Source organism: Haliotis rufescens, unplaced genomic scaffold (genome assembly GCF_023055435.1).
Source record: "Haliotis rufescens isolate VD_foot unplaced genomic scaffold, xgHalRufe1.0.p SCAF_44, whole genome shotgun sequence".
In the NCBI taxonomy this organism is placed as follows: domain Eukaryota; kingdom Metazoa; phylum Mollusca; class Gastropoda; order Lepetellida; family Haliotidae; genus Haliotis; species Haliotis rufescens.
The window spans coordinates 2,993,078-3,014,401 of record NW_025964157.1 but is presented as its reverse complement, the minus strand read 5'-3'; the positions used below and the strand labels follow the sequence as shown (position 1 = coordinate 3,014,401).

The window sequence follows — 21,324 nt, the reverse complement described above, 5'->3', positions numbered from 1 at the left end:
TGACATGGTGGAAGGATGTCAATTTTGAAGACCGATGCTCATGATGTCAGTCACTGGATGGTCTGGTCCAGACTCCATTATTTACAGACCGCCGTCATATAGCTGGAACATTGCTTCGGCGTTACCAAAGCCAAAACATCTGATGCCATTTTATGCCACAACCTGGATAACTGGACCCGATGGTGGCGGTACGCTTTGATAAACTGTAAGTAGAGTGTGCATAAGAGAATGCAGCTTTCTCGTTAGTCAATGCCTCTCAGTGGTTTGGTATCAGTTCTAACTGATGAGTGAGTGAGTTTGGTTTTACTTTTAGCAATATTCCAGCAATATCACGGCGGGGTACACACACCAGAAACGGGCTTCACACATTGTACCCATGTCGGGTATCGAACCCGGATCTTCAGCATGACGAACGAACGCTTAACCACAAGGCTACCAGACCGCCCCTTCTAACCGATGAATTACCCGATTGGATATAAACGCATGTCTTTGTTATACCCCGATAACATCTTGTCAGAAAGCATGAAGATGATGTCAGAAAGACCGATCCGTATACCGTGATAGGCTGATGAGATGTGAGGTGAAATGGGATTACGTCGCATCCAAGATTATTGCACTTTTATGGCGACGTGCATGAACATGTCTGTGTGTGTGGCTGCTTCTACTAGCCCGGACTGATGCCGATTTTTAGTGCTAGCCCACTGAGATACCATGCCGCAGTTTAACATGAATATCCCACTCAGACACAGTATACTGACTCCGAGCCGAGCTTGTTTTAGCCCCTTATGCAGAGCGCCAGACAGGATGATAACAAGGCGGACGCTCTACCACTAAACCCCGGAGGCGGTCATAGGCTGATGTACATATTAGGATCAGCCCAAACAGCACTGCCACCTTCATTATTAGGATTCTATCATTAAGTGTTGTGGAAATGAAGAGACACTATCCTCACGCTTGACATTGCTCCAGATTCAATCACTTTAGTGAGTGAGTGAGTTGGGTATACGCCGCTTTTAACAGTATTCCAGTTATATCGCGGCGTCTCAGCTTAATGTTGGAGGAAAGCCCGAAGTGATGCAGGTCTCAGACGTTTCCCACTTCGGTAAAACCCACGAGCCCGGTTATAGTGCTGACAAACCTAGAAACATAATCGGAGCGAACCGGGATTCGAACCCACAATCATAGGTTTCTGGCGTGTCCAAGGGACGCAACTGTACAAAGTGAATCGCGGTACCTTCTCGTTTTTACATGGTCATGTGATCTGTAACCATGACGTAGGAATACATCGACCTCTACTTACAGTGAGTGAGTATGGTTTTACGCCGCCTTTAGCAATATTCCAGCAATATCACGGCGGGGTACACCAGAAATGGGCTTCACACAGTGTACCCATGTCGGGAATCGAACCCGGGTCTTCGGCGTCACGAGCCAACGCTTTAACCACTAGGCTACCCGACCGCCCCGCAGGCAACTGGAGAGACTACATTATGAAGATGATGATCGATATGTGACTTCTCTTGAAACTATGGACTATATGCAGGACAGTTTTCAAATCTTTTACGCCGCTTTTAGCAATATTCCATATTCCACGTGCACGGCGTGGGACACGGGTTTCACACAATGTACCCATATGGGCAATCGAACCCGGGCCTTGGGTATTTATAAATAGGTATACAATTTGCACTGCTCATGGTTTATTTTCCCTGCAGTATTTTATTGTACGATAAACACCTCGCACTATTCGTTTATTTCTCATATGAGATATCAACAATATGTACAGCGATGTTGATAAAATGTACAAGTTTAAAAAATTTTACCCGTATTTAAAAAATGATGACCCCTTCAACAGAATCCGACCTCGGAAATGTCGGTCAAGTCCATTTTATGCACAGGTGGAAATTTCTCGCATATTCTTACAATCCTCATGTCGATAATCTGTACCATTTCTCCCAATACTGACAGGCACATCTCTCCCACTTTTGGATGCAATCTTTCATCTGCGTTGCCCTGCTGCTTCTATGGGGAACAACTGACTAGACACTCCCCTCTCAAAAAAGTTGGGAGCACATGTTCGAACCTACAGACATGACCTCATGATAGAACAATATGAGATTAACCACATCTTCGTTCTTTATTGTTCTTTGCGAATTATCTCGTAGATAAATATATCTTATATAAGCAGATAAAACACAAGTCAGGTCAAAAATGCCCTCTTGTCGCTCTTATATACTGTGGGGCACGGATGGCCCAGTCGTCTAAGGCACCGCGACTCGCTGTGCAGAGTTGCGTCCCTTGAGCACACCAGAAATCTATGATTGTGGGTTCGAATCCCGATTCGCCCCGATTATGTTTTTAGGTTTGTCAGCACCATACTCAGGCTCGTCGGTTTCACCGAAGTGAGAGACCTGCATCACTTCGGGATTTCCTCAAACATTAAGCCGTGATATATCTCGAATACTGTTCAAACTCATACTGTAAAACCCAACTCACTCACTCTCATATACCGCTGTGTAGAAAGTGTCCCATCCCTAAACTTCTAGAACCTTCAAGCGTCTCAGGTACATGTAGATAACCATCTAACAGACAACAGATGATGCCAACACGAGGTTCTGAGGTCCACGTAGATAACGCGCTGACAAATTGAAGCAGGTTCTTCATAAAAATAACCCCATGTATTACTCGCCCGTGAAGAGATCACCCGTTTAATAAACATAGGTGAGGTGAGGTGAAATGGGGTTTAACGTCGCGTCCAAGATTATTGCACTTATATAGCGACGTGTATGTACGTGTGTGTGTGTTTGTATGGCTGCTTGTACTAGTCCGGACTGATGCCGATTTATAGTGCTAGCTCACTGAGATACCATGCCGCAGTTTAACATGAATACCCCACTCAGACACAGTATACTGACTCCAAGCCGACCAGACCTTGTTTTAGCCCCTTAATGCCAAGCGCCAGACAGGGTACCAACAAGTACCATCTTTTAACGTCTGTTGGTATGACGCGGCCGGGGATCGAACCCCGGACCTTCCGCTCTCCGGGCGGACGCTCTACCACTAGACCACAGAGGCGGTCTAATAAACATAGAGCTGTATGACACCTACATATAGTATGTAATACCAAAGCGCCTGCTTCTGTGCTGCAGGAACAAGCTGCATTACCAAATATTGAAAACTCCCAACATCCCTCGTCATATTCAACGACATTGCGTGCATTCTCATCAAAATCAAATCCTACCCCTCGCTACGTCACATGACAGAGTTTCGCCGTTGGACCTTGCCACAAAATTCCACAAATTACATTATAGGGTATTTAATTGTGACGTGACTGTAAACTTTGAAGTTCATCTGGGCCTTGTTCAACAAGGCGATCGTTGCGGCGCAACTGTCGTAAGTCTATGTTAAAGTATGGGTGTTACGATAATCTTAGCGCTACGACAGCTATGTGGACTCCTGAATTCTAAAGGTGGGCCGTTGTATCGTATTAGGTATTAAATAAATAAGTGTCAACTCTTAATGTGTTTGAAGTATTATTCTGTTAAACTCAATTGGAATAAGATGTGGACCGCGTATTTCTGCCTATGTGTACACAAAAGTAAAAGTTTAAGAAAAAGTTATAACGGCAAGTAATAAATAAAATAAAATACTTCATACCAGCGATGCGGCGTCTGCAACCCGCGGGGCGTCTACGGACTATGCGACAACGTCATTGGCCGCCGACAACGTTGACTAACTTGGCCAGGCGCCACTCGAGTGTTATGAAAAGACTCCCTCAAATCGTCATGAGGAGACCCGTCGAGTGATTGAATGTTTCCCATACCGAGGCGAAATAACGAAATAAATACACACAAAAAATTAATTCTATTTAAGACGCCCCAAGGTACACCTGCCAATTTGCTCCGGTTAAAGAATGATCGTCAATTAGCGGGTTCTGGCACTGCTAAGGGACGCAACTCCATATCCTGATGATGACATATAGTTAATTAATAGGCCTTAGAGTCAATTAACAGCACAAGAAACATTATACGTTTGCTTGAATGATTTATTGAAATCAATTAATCCACATGTTGATCGGGGGGATTATTCAGCGTCATCTTCAAATGCATCCTCGTGGGCCTCGCGGAGCTCCTTCTGCAAAGCCGGATCTGAAAGGAGACAATTAAAACCCATTAATACATCCAGTTTCTATTTAACAAAATATTAAGTTCTATCCAATCAATAATAGGTGTCGCGGGGAGCCAAGAGGTCTTAGGCACCAGGATCCGCTTCTCCTGGTTTCAGGTTCATCCTGATTATTATCCTTGATCCATCCCTGAACCACTCACCTTGTCGCGAAACCTGGTATCATCGCTATATGACAGTGATTCAAACACACAATCGTACAAACGTACAATCGACTCTGCTTTTGGCAAATATATCTTATCAATATGGGAAGGGGTTTGTCCCTTTTATTTCACCGAACTGGGACTCACATAACTGGGAAACTGCTCGACTCGGCGTTAAACCTCAAGTTACTACTTCACTTGAATCAGACTATAGTTTATGTTACCTGCATCAATGGCCATGAAGTCATGGATGCTTCTCGAAAACTCTTCCACACTCACGTTCGAATCACCTGAAATGGTCGAAGTGATTTGTCAAAATCCATGACGTGAAAAGCATTTAAACAATAAATGTCGGCAACATGTAGTTTCTTGGTATTACTAGACCTTTAATGAAACATGAAAATATTGCTTAAAAATATTATGAAGTGAAAAGTAAGTATTTGTTTCACCATTTTCATCAGCAAGTGAAAGTAGATCCTCGGCTGCCTGTCTTTCCATCAGTTGCTCAGCTTCTGATTGGTCAATATTGCCATCCTTGTTCTTGTCAATGTCGTCAACATTCCGCTTGCCTATGGTCGCTGTAAACAAAGAATGTCCATTAAACAGAAAGCTCACCTGTCGTCTCGTGTTATATTGAAATCATCGAGCAAACAGCTACACATTGTATACTTTGATCTAACGTGTCCATCATTCCTTCATTCTTGAAATAGTTGATCAAACAAAGATCACACGGTACTCTAGCGTCCCTTAATCGTGGCAGGATCCGCTGACTGTGTTTTTAATAAAGTGGTAAACTTAAATGACAGGCTTCCCTCCCACACATATCTAACAAGCCGTTACATGGCTGAAGTAGTGTTCGAAACTCACTCAAGTCAAAACATCGTAACGACTCAGTATAACTAGCCCGATGACGTCACATTTACTGTCACTGCATAACTGGAATCTTAACATTTTTTTAAATCTAGATATTATTATATGTGTGTTATTCACAAACGCCAGGAGTGGCTCTAGTTGTATTTGACATTTTTACACTGCCATTTGACGACATATTTTCATTTGAAATAATTACCTTCTTTCACTAAATGGTTCAAAATAGTACTAAGTATTTGATATCGATATTATCAGTTGTCAAAATGGGGGGATACATCTTTGGTAACGTTGGCGTTTGAATAGGATTGGATTTGCATGAAACTGACACCCGTTAAACTTTCATTTCAAGCAAAAGCAAAAATACACAATCCCCCACCAGGGCACTCACAATATCCCTGTCAAATGTTAAGTTGTATATCATCGAGGCGGGGATAATAAACCCTTAACTTCATATGCGGCATTGCTAAATATTCCCTAGCCTGTCGTGCATCCGAGCATTGCCTTCCCACTGTGTTGGCAGGGTAAAAGAAAACCTTCATGTGTGTGAAAACTCCTGGCCACAGAAATAAAGAAGATACAATAAAAAAGATTTTTCGTCAACTTATCTGAATATGTAGATACTGTTATTTGAGATTGTCTTGTTAAAACAAACGTATATAGGCAAAAGAATATCTTGGAAGTGGACACGTGACTTGCATTCAGCGGAGTAAGACAATAGTGCTCTTCATATTTGTTACAGTTTCCATTACCACTAAATGTGAATGAAAGCCTGACACATATCGGAACGTTTAGTCCTGCTCTTACAGACAACTGGATTGATGATGTGTCGGTATCGATTGTAAAAACGGTAAACCCGTCCAGCGGCTCGAAGAATTCGACGACCCCTGATCCGGATCCACCTCCTTCTTCTTCTCCCCCAGGCGTCCGACTCCGGGAGCACCACCAGGGCCACGAGCAGGAGGACGAGGAACAGACGCATCCTGACGAACTGATACTATCTGCGTGACATTAAGAATAATTCTCCATATTACCAATGCCATCACCAGTGGAACAAACTACTCGCAATCTGTTGTGTTTTGCAAATGGCTGAAGGAATGGATAATGAATCATGTTTTAAATATCTGTATCTCCAACACACCGATAACTGTCATAAATCACCACCTGACCCGGAATGCCACTTGAACTTTGTAAAAAGTGTAGGTGAAACATTGTTGATGTCCATCTGTTTATAAAATATATATTTGAAGTGATCGCAAATTGATCACTTTTCTTAATGAACAACATTATAATGAAATTTCTGTAATGTGGGGTTCAAATCATTATTCAAATCGCCAAAGCAACCCAAAACATACAAAAACCCAAGATCTTTGGTGATACCACTCAAGAGGTTAATTTAGGATTAGTTTTTTCATGGTAGAATTCAGAAGGGCTCACTGTCTTCATCCTGACGAACTTATATTATCTACTTATATCTAATTATAATATTCGACCCGTGAAGATCCGGGGTAGAATAGGTCTTCAGCATCGTCCAACGCGTGTCGTAAAAGGAGACAAACGAGTTCGGGTGGTGAAGCCAACTTAAATGGCTGATGCATGTCATCGTATCCCAATTGCGTAGATCGATGCTCATGATGTCCATCACTGGATTGTCTGGTCCAGACTTGATTATTTACAGACCGCCGTCAAATAGCTGTAATATTGCTGAGTGCGGCGTTAAACAACAAATAAACCAAACCAAACCAGTAATAATACTGTGCATATTATCAAAATATCAGTGCATTTACCAATGAAACATACTACTGACAATCGGTTTTTTTCCTCTGCTTTAAGACAAGAAGGATAATATATCATATGTAGTTAAATAACTTTTGAAATTATTTGAAACATGACTGATACCAATTTTGTTATAACATTTTATTAATTTGGGTAGGTATCACTTACTACTTTATAATATGAACTGCTGTATCTATAAGACAGAGTGTGCGTGGTTTAAACTCCGCTTTGAACTATAGTCCAGTTATATCACGGCGTGAAACCTTCATGTGGGAGGAAAACCCAAAGTGATGCAGGTCTCAGACGTTTATCACTTTAGTGAAACCCACGATTACAGAATTGTGGCGAATCGGGATTCGAACCCACGACCATAGGTTTCAGGCGTGCCCAAGGGACGCAACTCTCCAGCGCCTGAGACGACCGAACCAACCGCGCCCCCTGATAATAATGAGTTTCATGTAACGTTGATAAAGAAAGAGTACCCAAGTATTCCATGACGTTGGCAAACATGAGTCGCAAATCAGACGTTTCAAATCACGATAATCACCTCTGAAACTGCGGATAGTTCTTTTTCAATCATTGTCGGTAGTCATTTTGCAGTAATGATTACATGTGTAGCTTCAAATTTCATTTAAGTGATAACTAGTGGTGTAAAGGCTCAATTAATTTCTTTAGGGGTACCTACTTCACGAATACAAACAAAGTAGCACATTGAAAACAAAAAGTTTATTTTCTAAATAATAGACTCCAGTGGTTATAAACATTAAAATATCAGCGCATCGACGACCCACAAATAAAAGAAATACATCTTAAACGTCAGGTCCAATACAGAAATCAATACTGTTCTGTAGTACTCTCGTTCTCTTTGTACTCTCAAAGCTGTGCATTTAACATATCTACCTAGATGCTCTGACGTCACTCTGTAATGCTCTGACGTCATACTGTAAAAGCTATGGCGTCACTCTGGAGTGCTTTGACGTTTGTTTAAGAAAATTTGTAGACTTGTCAAACATGAAACGGATGAAAAGCATATTCAATATCTTGAATGGAGTGTGAAGGATGTGATGAATCGTCACATGGTGCTGGCCTGTGGCAGAGGTACTATGTAAGCTGGGCCCCGTCTCTAATATCACAATATAGGAGCCGGTACAGGCCAATGAGACGATGGCTGTGAACGCCTTCGAAATATTAGACATACACTATGTTATGTAATTTTTAATTGGTCGCTATTTTTAGACGAAGCGCTATCCTTCTTCAAAAGCCTCCACTGAGAAGCGTCACAAAAGACCTTCAAACTTTAAATTGTATTAAATTGTAGGAAATTAAATTTCCAAAATTGTTTTCTTCATGCATTTTACGTACATGATATCAATATGTAAGAGAAATAATAGTGAACATAGTCGGCACTCGTGAAGTAATCTCTATATCAGTACTTCACGGGTATGTACAATGTATACGCGCCGTTCTCAACCACCCGATAACACATATTGCCTTATTATGCCCCAAAGTGAGATTGACCAATCAGAAAGCAGAACTACTGACCCCCACATGAGCCCGTTTTCCGTCAGTAAAAATCAAAGCTAGTTGATACTGACCTAATATGAGACCGTATACCGTCAGTAACAGTCATTTTGGATTTTCCAACACCCAACTCACATATTTCACATGGAAATTCTAGTACAGAAATACTTTATTTGACACTGTTTTGTGTTAAACTATCATTAATTGTGATGAGCAAGGACATTAATCTATTTTTAGATCAGGTTCGTGATTTCATTGATAAAGATTATAGTTAAAATTTTCAACACGTTTTGCCCTCTAAGGTTTGAAGAGTAGTCTCCCTTTGAACCTTCACGTCAACGTAAGATTGTAAGTGTCAAGTTTTCATCTTGACATGACATTTGCGATAAGTTTCCAAAGAGTATATACTTTTCGGCATAATAAATTCGTTATGGTGTCTTTAGTTGCCGGATAAGGTAACATATCAGGTTAGCAGGAAAATATTATGACACCGTATCCGGCAACTAAAGACACCATAACTAATAGTATCGGGCTCGGTAGCTATTTTTAGCGGCCGATTGTATTCACGGATGACCGTATACAAAACCATGAAGTTCTGATGAAGACATTTACCAACATTACATCAAAGGACGACGATATTCAAACCAGGGCGGTGGGGTAGCCTAGAAGTTAAAGCGTTCGCTCCCCATATGGGTACAACGTGTGAAACTCATTTCTGGGGTCTCCCGACGTGATATCGCTGGAATATTGCTAAAAGCGACGTAAACCATAATCACTCACTCACTCAATATTCATACCGAACGTCGTTTATTCAAATGTGGTATTGGGAATGAAAAATACCCTGCTGTTATTGAAGAAAATATATGCAGTAAAACGTCAAGACTTTTTCTGAGAGTCTCGTCCCAGTTCACAAAGTTTTTCAGTCAATCAGATTGCGGCACACTCTCCCATAATGTTACAGTTTTCATTCCTTTAATGTTTGTTTTTTAACGCCACACTCAGCAATATTCCAGGTTTGGAAATAATCGAGTCTGGACCAGACAATCCAGTGATTGACATCATGAGAAAGGATCTAAGCAATTGGGATACGATGACATGTTACCGAGTCAGCGAGCCTGACCACCTGATCCCGTTAGTCGCCTCTTACGACAAGCATAGTTGCCTTTTACGGCAAGCATGGGTTGCTGAAGAGCTATTCTAACCCGGATCTTTCCTACATCAACGTATTTAATGAAACCAGTAGAACTAAAACGTGAACTCACCCAAAACAGACAGCTGAAGCAGTTTCTGAAGAATGGATGTAGATACTGCTCATATTTATACAGATTTACATGCGGAACTTGTGAAAAGAAACAGGAAAACAAACTCTAAAACAACAAGAAAATATCTCAGCAGAATGCCATGTGATTGGTGGATTCGTTGTGTATCTCTAGGGTCGTGACTTGTAACAGTTGGGAGAGATGGCTGTCAGTGCCAGGTTTTGATGCAATGCTCTGATATTGGTACAAGTGTAACATATTTTTGTGTATAATCATTTTCATTATTGAAAATGATGTTTAACACGTTCAAAACGAGATGACTAAACACGAGATAGCAAGGTATGAATTGGCCCATCCTGTTCGCGTGACTATTTTGACACTGTTTACACTCTGCTTGGGGCAGTCCATAGCAACAGCTGAACGTGAGTGCCTCCTGTCGTTATTTTAATAATAATCAAAATCAAAATCAGAAACGTTAGATGCCATAGTACTAGAAAAATACGAGAACACGACCGTACTTTTTAAAAAAAATACACAGTTACTATAAAATAATCAAAATAACAATAAAATAACTGAAGGATAGAGAAACAACGAAATTTCAATTTTTTTAAATAAACCTGAATTAATGATAAATAATCGAAATATCGACAAAATGCATATTTCGAAACAAATAAGTTAAATAACGAGTTAAAATAAAAGTATGGTACCAAAGTGGCACTATTAGGCTTTCGTAATTTTTTAATATAAAATGAATGTGATACTTTAACCGTTTTGTTAAGATGTGTTTGGTTAATTTATAAAGCACACTACAAATGTATGTTCGTGTCAGCTTTAATCTGTCAACCTATTTTGGTCAGGCTCGGTTGGCAGCGTATCATCCCACCAACCCCGTGTGACGTTGCCCTTAGTTTTAATCACTGGTTTGTCTCTCCCAGACTCCATTATCCCGAGGCCATCCTTATTATTGTGTTTCTCATCTCTCTCCAAATGCAGCTTGCCCTCCCGCCGATAGCAAACAAGTATTTTTATTCCTGATTTATCCGCCGTCCATCTGTATTTCTTGACAAAAATATAAAGTCTCACAACCTGAAGGTGTTTTGGAAACCACAGCCTTCTATATGAATGACAGTATGCGTTCTTAAAGTGAAATAATGGAAGCTTTTATTTCTGTGTTGTGATATAGGACTCGCTTCCATTGTACATGTAGTTCACATATAGAGCAGCGAGCTGAGCTGATGTTTGTGAAAGCTCACGCTTGAAAGCCTGCGACATTGGCAATCACACAGACAGGTGTTATTTGTGAAGTTCGGGGATGGTTTTAACTTGCTCGTTAAAGTAGACCTAACTTACTGCCACTTTTGAAAAGCTCCCGACTACTACCGCTTGTGCTTCTCCAGCGATAAGAGTGTTAGAGTGACTCTACCACTTCCCTTCATCAACTTCTACGCCAGGTACACTAGGAATGAGCCATTTTGGTAAAAATACCAGCTGTGATTCCATCTACTCATTGGTATACTTTGTCATTTCATACTTCATGCAAAAATATACAAAACCACTTTATCCACTTAAATCCCCACACAAGTTCAACAAAAAAGGATGTATTTAACCAACACTACTGATACTGCATTATCTGAATACTTTTGTTTATATTTATTGATTCATCTGGATATTGTCGTCGGTAAAGAGAATTACCTACATCGTACCAAATGCAACATATGTATCTCTAATTAGCCTATGTGTATCGAGCCATGGGGTGCTGCAAAAGCCTGGGGATATTTAGCGGTCATTCATTGTAATATACTGACGTCCAAAACATAGTACAACAAGACGTTTCTTGTCTAATTACTAAATGAAGTTAAACATAGACATAAAATCGTGGTGAAATAAGTCGCACCAATTCAACCAAATGTATTCGATGAAATAAAGCATGATTAAGTGTAAATTTGATGAAAAAATTGCACTCGTAGAACGAAATGGACGTGCAAAATTGGGATAAAAGCTTCTGACAGCACACGTTTGTGGAATGACATTGACGCCACAACACCGACACAAGACAACTTTGATCCAGAGGATCAACATGGCGCAAAGAAATGTTGTAGCATACCCACCTACTGTCATAAAGCGTACATGTGTCACCAAGAAGGTAAACAAAAATGTTATTTGTATGCGGTACCTTCAGGATCAGAAAGGAGAATATGGCACATGTCAGTTTAAATATCTATGTAATATAAAACATATTATAAAAACAAACAAAGTTATATGTTTTCAAAACCATGGCTTCCAGAAACAGTTGTCATTGTTTTCAAAGAGCAGTCACCAGTACATCGAAATCAATGTGATCAATGAGGTCGTGAATCTCACATGTTCTATGTCTATAATCACCAGTACATCGTAGTAGATGTGATCAACGAGGTCGTGAATCTCACATGTTCTATGTCTATAATCACCAGTACATCGTAATAGATGTGATCAATGAGGTCGTGAATCTCACATGTTCTATGTCTATAATCACCAGTACATCGTAGTAGATGTGATCAACGAGGTCGTGAATCTCACATGTTCTATGTCTATAATCACCAGTACATCGTAGTAGATGTGATCAATGAGGTCGTGAATCTCACATGTTCTATGTCTATAATCACCAGTACATCGTAGTAGATGTGATCAATGAGGTCGTGAATCTCACATGTTCTATGTCTATAATCACCAGTACATCGAAATCAATGTGATCAATGAGGTCGTGAATCTCACCTGTTCTATGTCTATAATCACCAGTACATCGTAATAGATAAAATCAACGAGGTCGTGAATCTCACATGTTCTATGTCTATAATCACCAGTACATCGTAATAGATATGTTCGATTAGAATCTCACATTTTCTATGTCTAAAATCACCAGTACTTCATAATAGATGTGATCAATGAGGTCGTGAATCTCACATGTTCTATGTCTAAAATCACCAGTACTTCATAATAGATGTGATCAATGAGGTCGTGAATCTCACATGTTCTATTTCTATAATCACCAGTACATCGAAATCAATGTGATCAATGAGGTCGTGAATCTCACATTTTCTTTGTCTATAATCACCAGTACATCGTAATAGATATGATCAATGAGGTCGTGAATCTCACCTGTTCTATGTCTATAATCACCAGTACATCGTAATAGATGTGATCAATGAGGTCGTGAATCTCACGTTCTATGTCTATAATCACCAGTACATCGTAAAAGATTTGATCAATGGGGTCGTGAATCTCACCTGTTCTATGTCTATAATCACCAGTACATCGTAATAGATGTGATCAAAGAGGTCGTGAATCTCACCTGTTCTATGTCTATAATCACCAGTACATCGTAATAGATGTGATCAATGGGGTCGTGAATCTCACATGGTCTATGTCTATAATCACCAGTACATCGTAGTAGATGTGATCAATGGGGTCGTGAATCTCACATGTTCTATGTCTATAATCACCAGTACATCGTAATAGATGTGATCAATGGGGTCGTGAATCTCACATGGTCTATGTCTATAATCACCAGTACATCGTAATAGATGTGATCAATGGGGTCGTGAATCTCACATGGTCTATGTCTATAATCACCAGTACATCGTAGTAGATGTGATCAATGGGGTCGTGAATCTCACATGTTCTATGTCTATAATCTCACATATGATGTGTATACTACTACTGGTTTGGGGGTTTAACGACCGATCCTGATTTTGTGTCAATTTCCCAGGCGGGGTCAGGCGGGGTTTAATTTAGAATAGGATAAACGCACCTGACCCAAAAACTATTTATTAGGGGAGTTAGTTTGATGAAATAAAAATTGTAAAGTAGCCGTTTGAAGAGAGAGTAGTTACCGGGTGTGGTGTACGGGAAAGAGAGGCTGAAATAACAAATAAGAGAGAGTGTAGTAATGTGGTTGTCGTGTTGTGGTTGTGAGAGCGTGTGTTGACCTTGGCCTTGGCGAGAGAGCACGATGAAAGAGCTTAATGATCTACCGTGGATGGTTAAGCTGGAATTTTGCGCGCGGACGTCGTAGAAGACAATTTAGAATTTAGATCCCGATCCTATTGTTTGTTTGTTGTTTAACGCCGCACTCAGCAATATTCCAGCTATATGACGGCGGTCTGTAAAAGAATAGACCAGACAATCCAGTGATTGATATCATTAGCATCTGTACGATGACATGCATCAACCAAGTCAGCGAGCCTGACCACCCGATCTCGTTAGTCGCCTCTTACGACAAGCATAGTCGCCCTTTACTTCAAGCATGGGTTGCTGAAGATGTATTCTACCCCGGATCTTCACGGGACGACCCCGATCCAAATTGTAGAAAGTTGTATTTGATGAGGATTGTTTATGAAGAGTGTTTTTTTGGGACAGTTCTAATTTTGTTGGTGGAAATTACTGGTTTTTATGGAGTTTGAGATGGCTGGGAAGATTGCCGGGGAGTTTGTAGGATTAAAGAGGAGCGTTATATTGTTTTTATGTTGTAGGGAAGTGTATGGTAGAGTTTGTGTGCGTGTATGGAGGAGTTGTGGTTGCAAGTTTGGCTGCCAAATCCGCATGGTTTTTCCCAGGTGTGTTTGTGTGGCCAGGTATCCATAGTATTGTTATGTTTTTATTTTAGTGGTTAGATGCATAATGGTATTGATAATGTCTGGGCGTGATTTTTAGTATTTCTATTTGTTGTATCGAGCCTCAGAAATTATTAAGAAATTATTGTTTTTTTATACTTTGGTTTGGGGTTGTTTTTGAACTGTTTGAGTGTGGCTGGTCTTGTGTTGGGGTATTTGTAACTGATTAATTTATATGTTTGGTTTTGATGTGCCCCAGCGGAGTAGTTGAGGCTAATTTGATCACGCCTAAGGGGGACTGGTGGTATGCCTGATAGTAGTAAAATTACATCTAGGGACGTACCATTCCTTGTCCCCAGGGCTATGTTTAGGGCTTTATACTGAATTGAATTTAGTTTATTGGAGTTATTACCGGATAAAGGAGGACAGGAGCGGCGTAGTCCAGTTTTGCTTTATAAGGGTTTTATAAATGTTGTGTTTGGCTTGTTTGTTAACGTCCCTGTCAGTGCCGCTGATGGATCTCATAAGATTTATGTCATGTTGACAGGAATTGACCATGTAACAAATGTTATATTTCGGATAACACTTTCTTAGTAAAGTACAGATTCTCGTACTTGGGTTGAGTCCCGCCCATTGGCACGGCTCCCATAGCCGAAGCTATGAATACACAATGCTATTTAGAAAGTGGTCATATGTAACAAATGTTATATTTGGGATAACACTTTTTTAGTAAAGTACAGATTCTCGTACTTTTTTGGGTTGAGACCCGTCCGGGATTCGAACCAACACTTGCCAGAGTGAGGCACCTAATCGCCAGCACACAAAGTCAGCAATCTAACCCACTAAGCCACCGAGGCTTCCACAAAAATGAAAGTCCGACAACTGGTAGTCTAGATCTCGTACTTTGAGTACCCCTCTGACAAGTGTAAATTGGCACGGCTCCCGTGGCCGAAAGCTATGAATGAGCTACTAGTGGCCATAAAAAGGGAAGCAATGACATTTGCTTTATCTTTATTTGTGGATTGGTTCGGAATGCTAGGGGAGAAACTGGTTTTAGAATTTTCCCACACAATTTTGATATTTTCCTTACAAATTTTTAAAGCACTGGTAAAAGTTTCCAAATGTTTCTTTTTGGCTGTCTTTATGTGTACTTTAGGGTTATTTCTTAGTTTTTTAGCTACTGGGCGTTTTTTTCTCGGTCTCTTTTAGATTGATTAAGGGTATTTCTCTGTTTTCTTGAATTAATTATTTCTGTGCTGGGTTTGTTTTTGTTAACGGAATGCATTTGGATGCTGTGTCGTGTGTTGTGTTAGCTAAGTTTGTGTTGAAGGTGTCATTGTTTAGATAAAAGGCGACTAAAGGGATTGGGTGGTCAGGGTCGCTGACTTGGTTGATGCATGTCATCGATCCCAATTGCGTGGATTGTCTGGTCCAGACTCGATTATTTTACAGACCGCCGTCATATAGCTGAAAACAAACAAAACATTGTTTAGATTGTTTATACTGGTTGTGTCAAGTTTATTGCATTATTTGGCGAACAGTTGCCTATTAGCTTTTCTTAAGTTGTAATTTTCTTCGCTAGGTGTTGGGACTGATTGGATGTATTAGGAAGACGTCGAGAGTTTTTTAGATTGATTGGTTCAAGTTATTGAAAGGTCCACTTCTGTTGGATTTTGGAGTTGGCTGTAGGGAAAGCTGGAGGGTTGATCAATATGTAAACAGATATGGTTGTCTGTATCCATCCAGTCTATTATTACCTTGCCATATTAACCTAGGTAATCTGATTCCCCACAGTGTGTGGTGTGCATTGAGGTCTCCTCTGAAGATTGTGTTTGGGATTATGAATTTGGTTAATGTTTCTGAATCTTAAGGGTTTAATTTTAGTATGATAAATGCTAACAATTGTAACTTTAGTGTGGGTGATGGTTGTTTTGATAGGATGTATGGGGCAGGTGTTTTCTGTGGCTGTGTGGCCTTCGGAATCACAATAAACGCAGTATTGAGCCCATGTGCGCTCTCTGGCCTGGTGTCTGCGTGTTTGTGTTGTGATTGTACGAGTGACACCTGTTACATTGTGTGTGTTTTTTCTTACTGGGTGAACTTTGTAGGTGTGTGCTCCTATAATCACCAGTACATCCTGATTGATGTGATCGATGAGGTCGTGAATTTCACATGGCATATGTATAATCAACAATACAATATATTAGGTACATGAAACGCGTTTCTGAAAAAGGGCATTGGCAGACACACATCGTGGGTATTAGATCATTGAATCAAGCTTCCTTTTACTGACGGGAGGCACAGGGGGGCCAGTCGTCTAAGGCGCTGCGAGTCGCTGTGCAGAGTTTCGTCCCTTGGGCACGCCAGAAACCTATGATCATGGGTTCGAATCCCGGTTCGCGCCGATTATGTTTCTAGGTTTGTCAGTACCGAAATGGTAAACGTCTGAGGCCTGACACGCCGCGATTTAACTGTAATACTGTTAAAAGCGTTGTTAAACCCAACTCACTCTCTCACACTCCTTCTACTGACAATTGTTCCAAGCTTTGCTCCTTTGACGGATTGTTAACTTACTTTTGCCATGCAAAGTTATCTCCCTTCCTCTTTTTGCTCGAGGACGTAGTTTCGAAAAAACACATTGATAGGCATTTGGAAGTTGAAAGAACATGAATACATGATACTTTATGTGGATAACAACTTCTGATAAAGGAGCAAGAAGTAGCTCTGAACGTCGCTTCACGTTAACAGAGTACAATAATTATTTAGCTGTGCATAAAGATTGAGAGTGACAAAACGTTCTTCACAAGAATGTATCACAAGATGGGATTTTTCCAACAGTCCCTTTCCCTTTATGTCGAGCCGTATACCTTCGATCAAGGTTAAAACATTTAAGGCTTTAGTACAGCTTTCAAAAAGGTGGGGGCAGTTGCACATTTGAGGCATCGATCATCTGATATCGTTCAATAACCATCAAATACCAAATTCCCTTCCTCTGATTCAGAGTGACAAAACACTCTCCACAAGACTGTATGACACGAGGGATGACTTCAATAGTTAACCTTCCCTTCATGTCGAGCGATGTTCCAGCAGATACAATCAAGCATGCTATTTCTACCAAAAATGAAAAGAGCGTCCTACACCTCATGCTCAGATTACAATACATTATTTACAATACATTCCTTACAATACATTACTTACAATACACTACTTTAAATACATTATTTACAATACACTGCTTACAATACATCATTTACAATACATTACTTACAAAGCATCATTTACAATACACTACTTACAATACATCATTTACAATACTCTATTCACAACACATTACTTACAATACACTACTTTAAATACATTATTTACATTACACTGCTTACAATACATCATTTACAATACATTACTTACAAAGCATCATTTATAATACACTACTTACAATACATCATTTACAACACACTACTTACAACACACTACTTACAATACACTACTTACAATGCATCATTGACAATACACTACTTACAATGCATCATTTACAATACACTACTTACAATGCATCATTGACAATACACTTCTTACAATACATCATTTACAATACACTACTTACAATGCATCATTTACAATACACTACTTACATTGCATCATTTACAATACACTACTTACAATGCATCATTTACAGTACACTACTTACAATACATCATTTACAATACACTGCTTACAATACATCATTTACAATACCCTACTTACAACACATTAATACAATTCACTTATTTTAATACATTATTTACAATACATTACTTACAATACACTACTTACAATACATTAATTACAATACATCATTTACAATACACTACTTACAATGCATCATTTACAATACACTACCTACAATACATCATTTACAATACACTACTTATAATACATCATTTACAATACACTACTTACAACACATTAAAACAATTCAATAATTTTAATACATTATTTACAATACATTACTTACAATACATCATTTACAATACACTACTTACAATACCTAATTTACAATACACTACTTAGAATGCATCATTTACAATACACTACTTACAACACATTAATACAATTCCCTAATTTTAATACATTATTTACAATACATTACTTACAATACATCATTTACAATACATTACTTACAATACATCATTTACAATACACTACTTACAATTCATCATTTACAATACACTACTTACATTTTATCATTTACAATACACTACTTACAATGCATCATTTACAATACACTACTTACATTTTATCATTTACAATACACTACTTACAATACATCATTTACAATACACTACTTACAATGCATCATTTACAATACACTACTTCCAATACATCATTTACAATATACTGCTTACAATACATCATTTACAATACACTACTTACAATGCATCATTTACAATACACTACTTACAATACATCATTTACAATACACTACTTCCAATACATCATTTACAATACACTACTTACAATGCATCATTTACAATACACTACTTATATAATTACAACACATTAATACAATTCACTTATTTTAATACATTATTTACAATACATTACTTACAATACACTACTTACAATACATTACTTACAATACATCATTTACAATACACTACTTACAATACATCATTTACAATACACTACTTACCATACATCATTTACAATACACTACTTACAACACATTAATACAATTCACTAATTTTAATACATTATTTACAATACACTACTTACAACACCCTACCTACAATACACTAAGTTTAATACATCATTTACAATACACTACTTACAATACATCATTTACAATACACTACTTACCATACTTCATTTACAATACACTAATTACAATGCATCATTTACAATATACTACTTACAACACATTAAAACAATTCAATAATTTTAATACATTATTTACAATACATCATTTACAATACACTACTTACAATACATAATTTACAATACACTACTTAGAATGCATCATTTACAATACACTACTTACAATGCATCATTTACAATACACTACTTACATTACATCATTTAAAATACACTACTTGCAACACATTAATACAATTCCCTAATTCTAATACATTATTTACAATACGTTACTTACAATACATCATTTACAATACATTACTTACAATACATCATTACAATACACTACTTACAATGCATCATTTACAATTCATTACTGAAACGCATCATTTAAAATACACTCCTTACAATGCATCATTTACAATTTACTACACATTTATACAATTCACTAAGTTTAATACGTTATTTACAATACATTACTTACAATACACTACTTACTATACATTACTTACAATGCATCATTTACAATACACTACTTACAATACATCATTTACAATACACTACTTACAATGCATCATTTACAATACACTACTTACAATGCATCATTTACAATACACTACTTACAATACATCATTTACAATACAGTACTTACAATGCATCATTTACAATACACTACTTACAATACATCATTTACAATACACTACTTACAATACATCATTTACAATACACTACTTACAATGCATCATTTACAATACACTACTTACAATACATCATTTACAATACATAATGTGTCACAAGATCGATACTCTGCGTGCGGCTGTTTGTAGCATCTGGCAATCAAGGTTGTAAACAAGTTTTCAGGAAATGTAGTGAACGATTAATGTTTTGGGTAAAACCTGAGGCAAATTGGTTTCCTGATAATTTATGGATGTTACAAGTATTTTCTGGATATTTAGAAACAACCCCACCCTGAATATGATACGTTGTGTCCCTCAGAAGCGTGTTTGTAAAACGGATAAATATTAGCAGCTGCTAGAAAGGGAATGGGGGGTTTACCCGTGGTAGATTATCATTAGGGCCTCACTCAGCCTCATACATCTGTGACATGTTGATGATGCCACTGAGTGTAAACACCTGGACAGATGGATGCTATGTACCTTTTTACGGCCTGTTAAGTCAAAATGCGTTACCCCTTCCATTGACCCGTGATGATTCCGGGATAGAACAGGTCATGGATACCTGGCCACACAAACATACCTGGGAAAAACCATGCGGATTTGGCAGCCAAACATGCAACCACAACTCCACCACACACGCACACCACTCTACCATACACTTCCCTACAACATAAAAACAATATAACACTCCTCTTTAATCCTACAAACTCCCCGGCAATCTTCCCAGCCATCTCAAACTCCATAAAAACAGTAATTTCCCCCCAAAAAATTAGAACTGTCCCAAAAAAACACTGTTCATAAACAATCCTCATCAAATACAACTTTCTACAAGTTGGATCCGGGTCGTCCTGTGAAGATCCGGGGTAGAATACATCTTCAGCAACCCATGCTTGCCGTGAAAGGCTACTATCCTTGTCGTAAAAGGCGACTAACGGGATCGGGTGGTCAGGCTCGCTGACTTGGTTGATGCACGTCATCAATCCCAATTGCGTGGATTGATGTTCATGATGTCAATCACTGGATTGTCTGGTCCAGACTCCATTATTTACAGACCGCCGTCATATAGCTGGAATATATATCTCACCACCTGAGAATGCTTCCAACCATATATGGTTGATATCTATCTATTAGTTCCAGGCAAGAAGTGGTGGTTTGTGTGTGTGTGTGTGTGTGTGTGTGTTTTCGGGGGGGGGGGGGGGGGGGGGGGGGAGGGGGGCGTCAGCCCCTCCATTTGTACAATTTTGAATCCCCACGACCTAGGAGTGCTTCCAGTCATATTTCGAGCTAATTTTTAAGTTTGGACCAGATAATCCAGTGATTGATCTCATGAGCATTGATCTACGCAGTTGGGATACGCTGACATGCATCAACCAAGTCAGCGAGCCTGACCACCCGATCCCGTTAGTAGCCTCTTACGGCAAGCATGGGTTTCTGAAGACCTATTCTAACCCGGATCTTCACGGGTATGTTCAGCATGTAC

At 39.0% G+C, this 21,324-nt stretch overlaps 1 protein-coding gene across 1 annotated transcript; it reads right to left on the bottom strand.

Annotated features, from left to right (window-relative positions):
- Positions 1–4,024: 4,024 nt before the first annotated feature.
- Positions 4,025–9,780, bottom strand: LOC125372641. Its single transcript, XM_048383119.1, has 5 exons — positions 9,749–9,780; positions 5,997–6,190; positions 4,772–4,900; positions 4,547–4,612; positions 4,025–4,142 (listed from the first exon to the last, which is right to left on the bottom strand). Exons 2-5 carry the CDS (start codon positions 6,169–6,171, stop codon positions 4,078–4,080), a joined length of 435 nt encoding a protein of 144 aa, XP_048239076.1. The 5' UTR covers positions 6,172–6,190; positions 9,749–9,780; the 3' UTR covers positions 4,025–4,077.
- Positions 9,781–21,324: the final 11,544 nt, after the last annotated feature.

Coding starts and splice junctions, on each gene's coding strand:
- LOC125372641 (XM_048383119.1), bottom strand. CDS start 6,171: ATGCGTCTGTTCCTCGTCCTCCTGCTCGTGGCCCTGGTGGTGCTCCCG. Junction 4,901..5,996: donor CATCATCAATCCAGTTGTCT/GTAAGAGCAGGA, acceptor CTTTGTTTACAG/CGACCATAGGCAAGCGGAAT. Junction 4,143..4,546: donor CTTCATGGCCATTGATGCAG/GTAACATAAACT, acceptor GTCTCCTTTCAG/ATCCGGCTTTGCAGAAGGAG.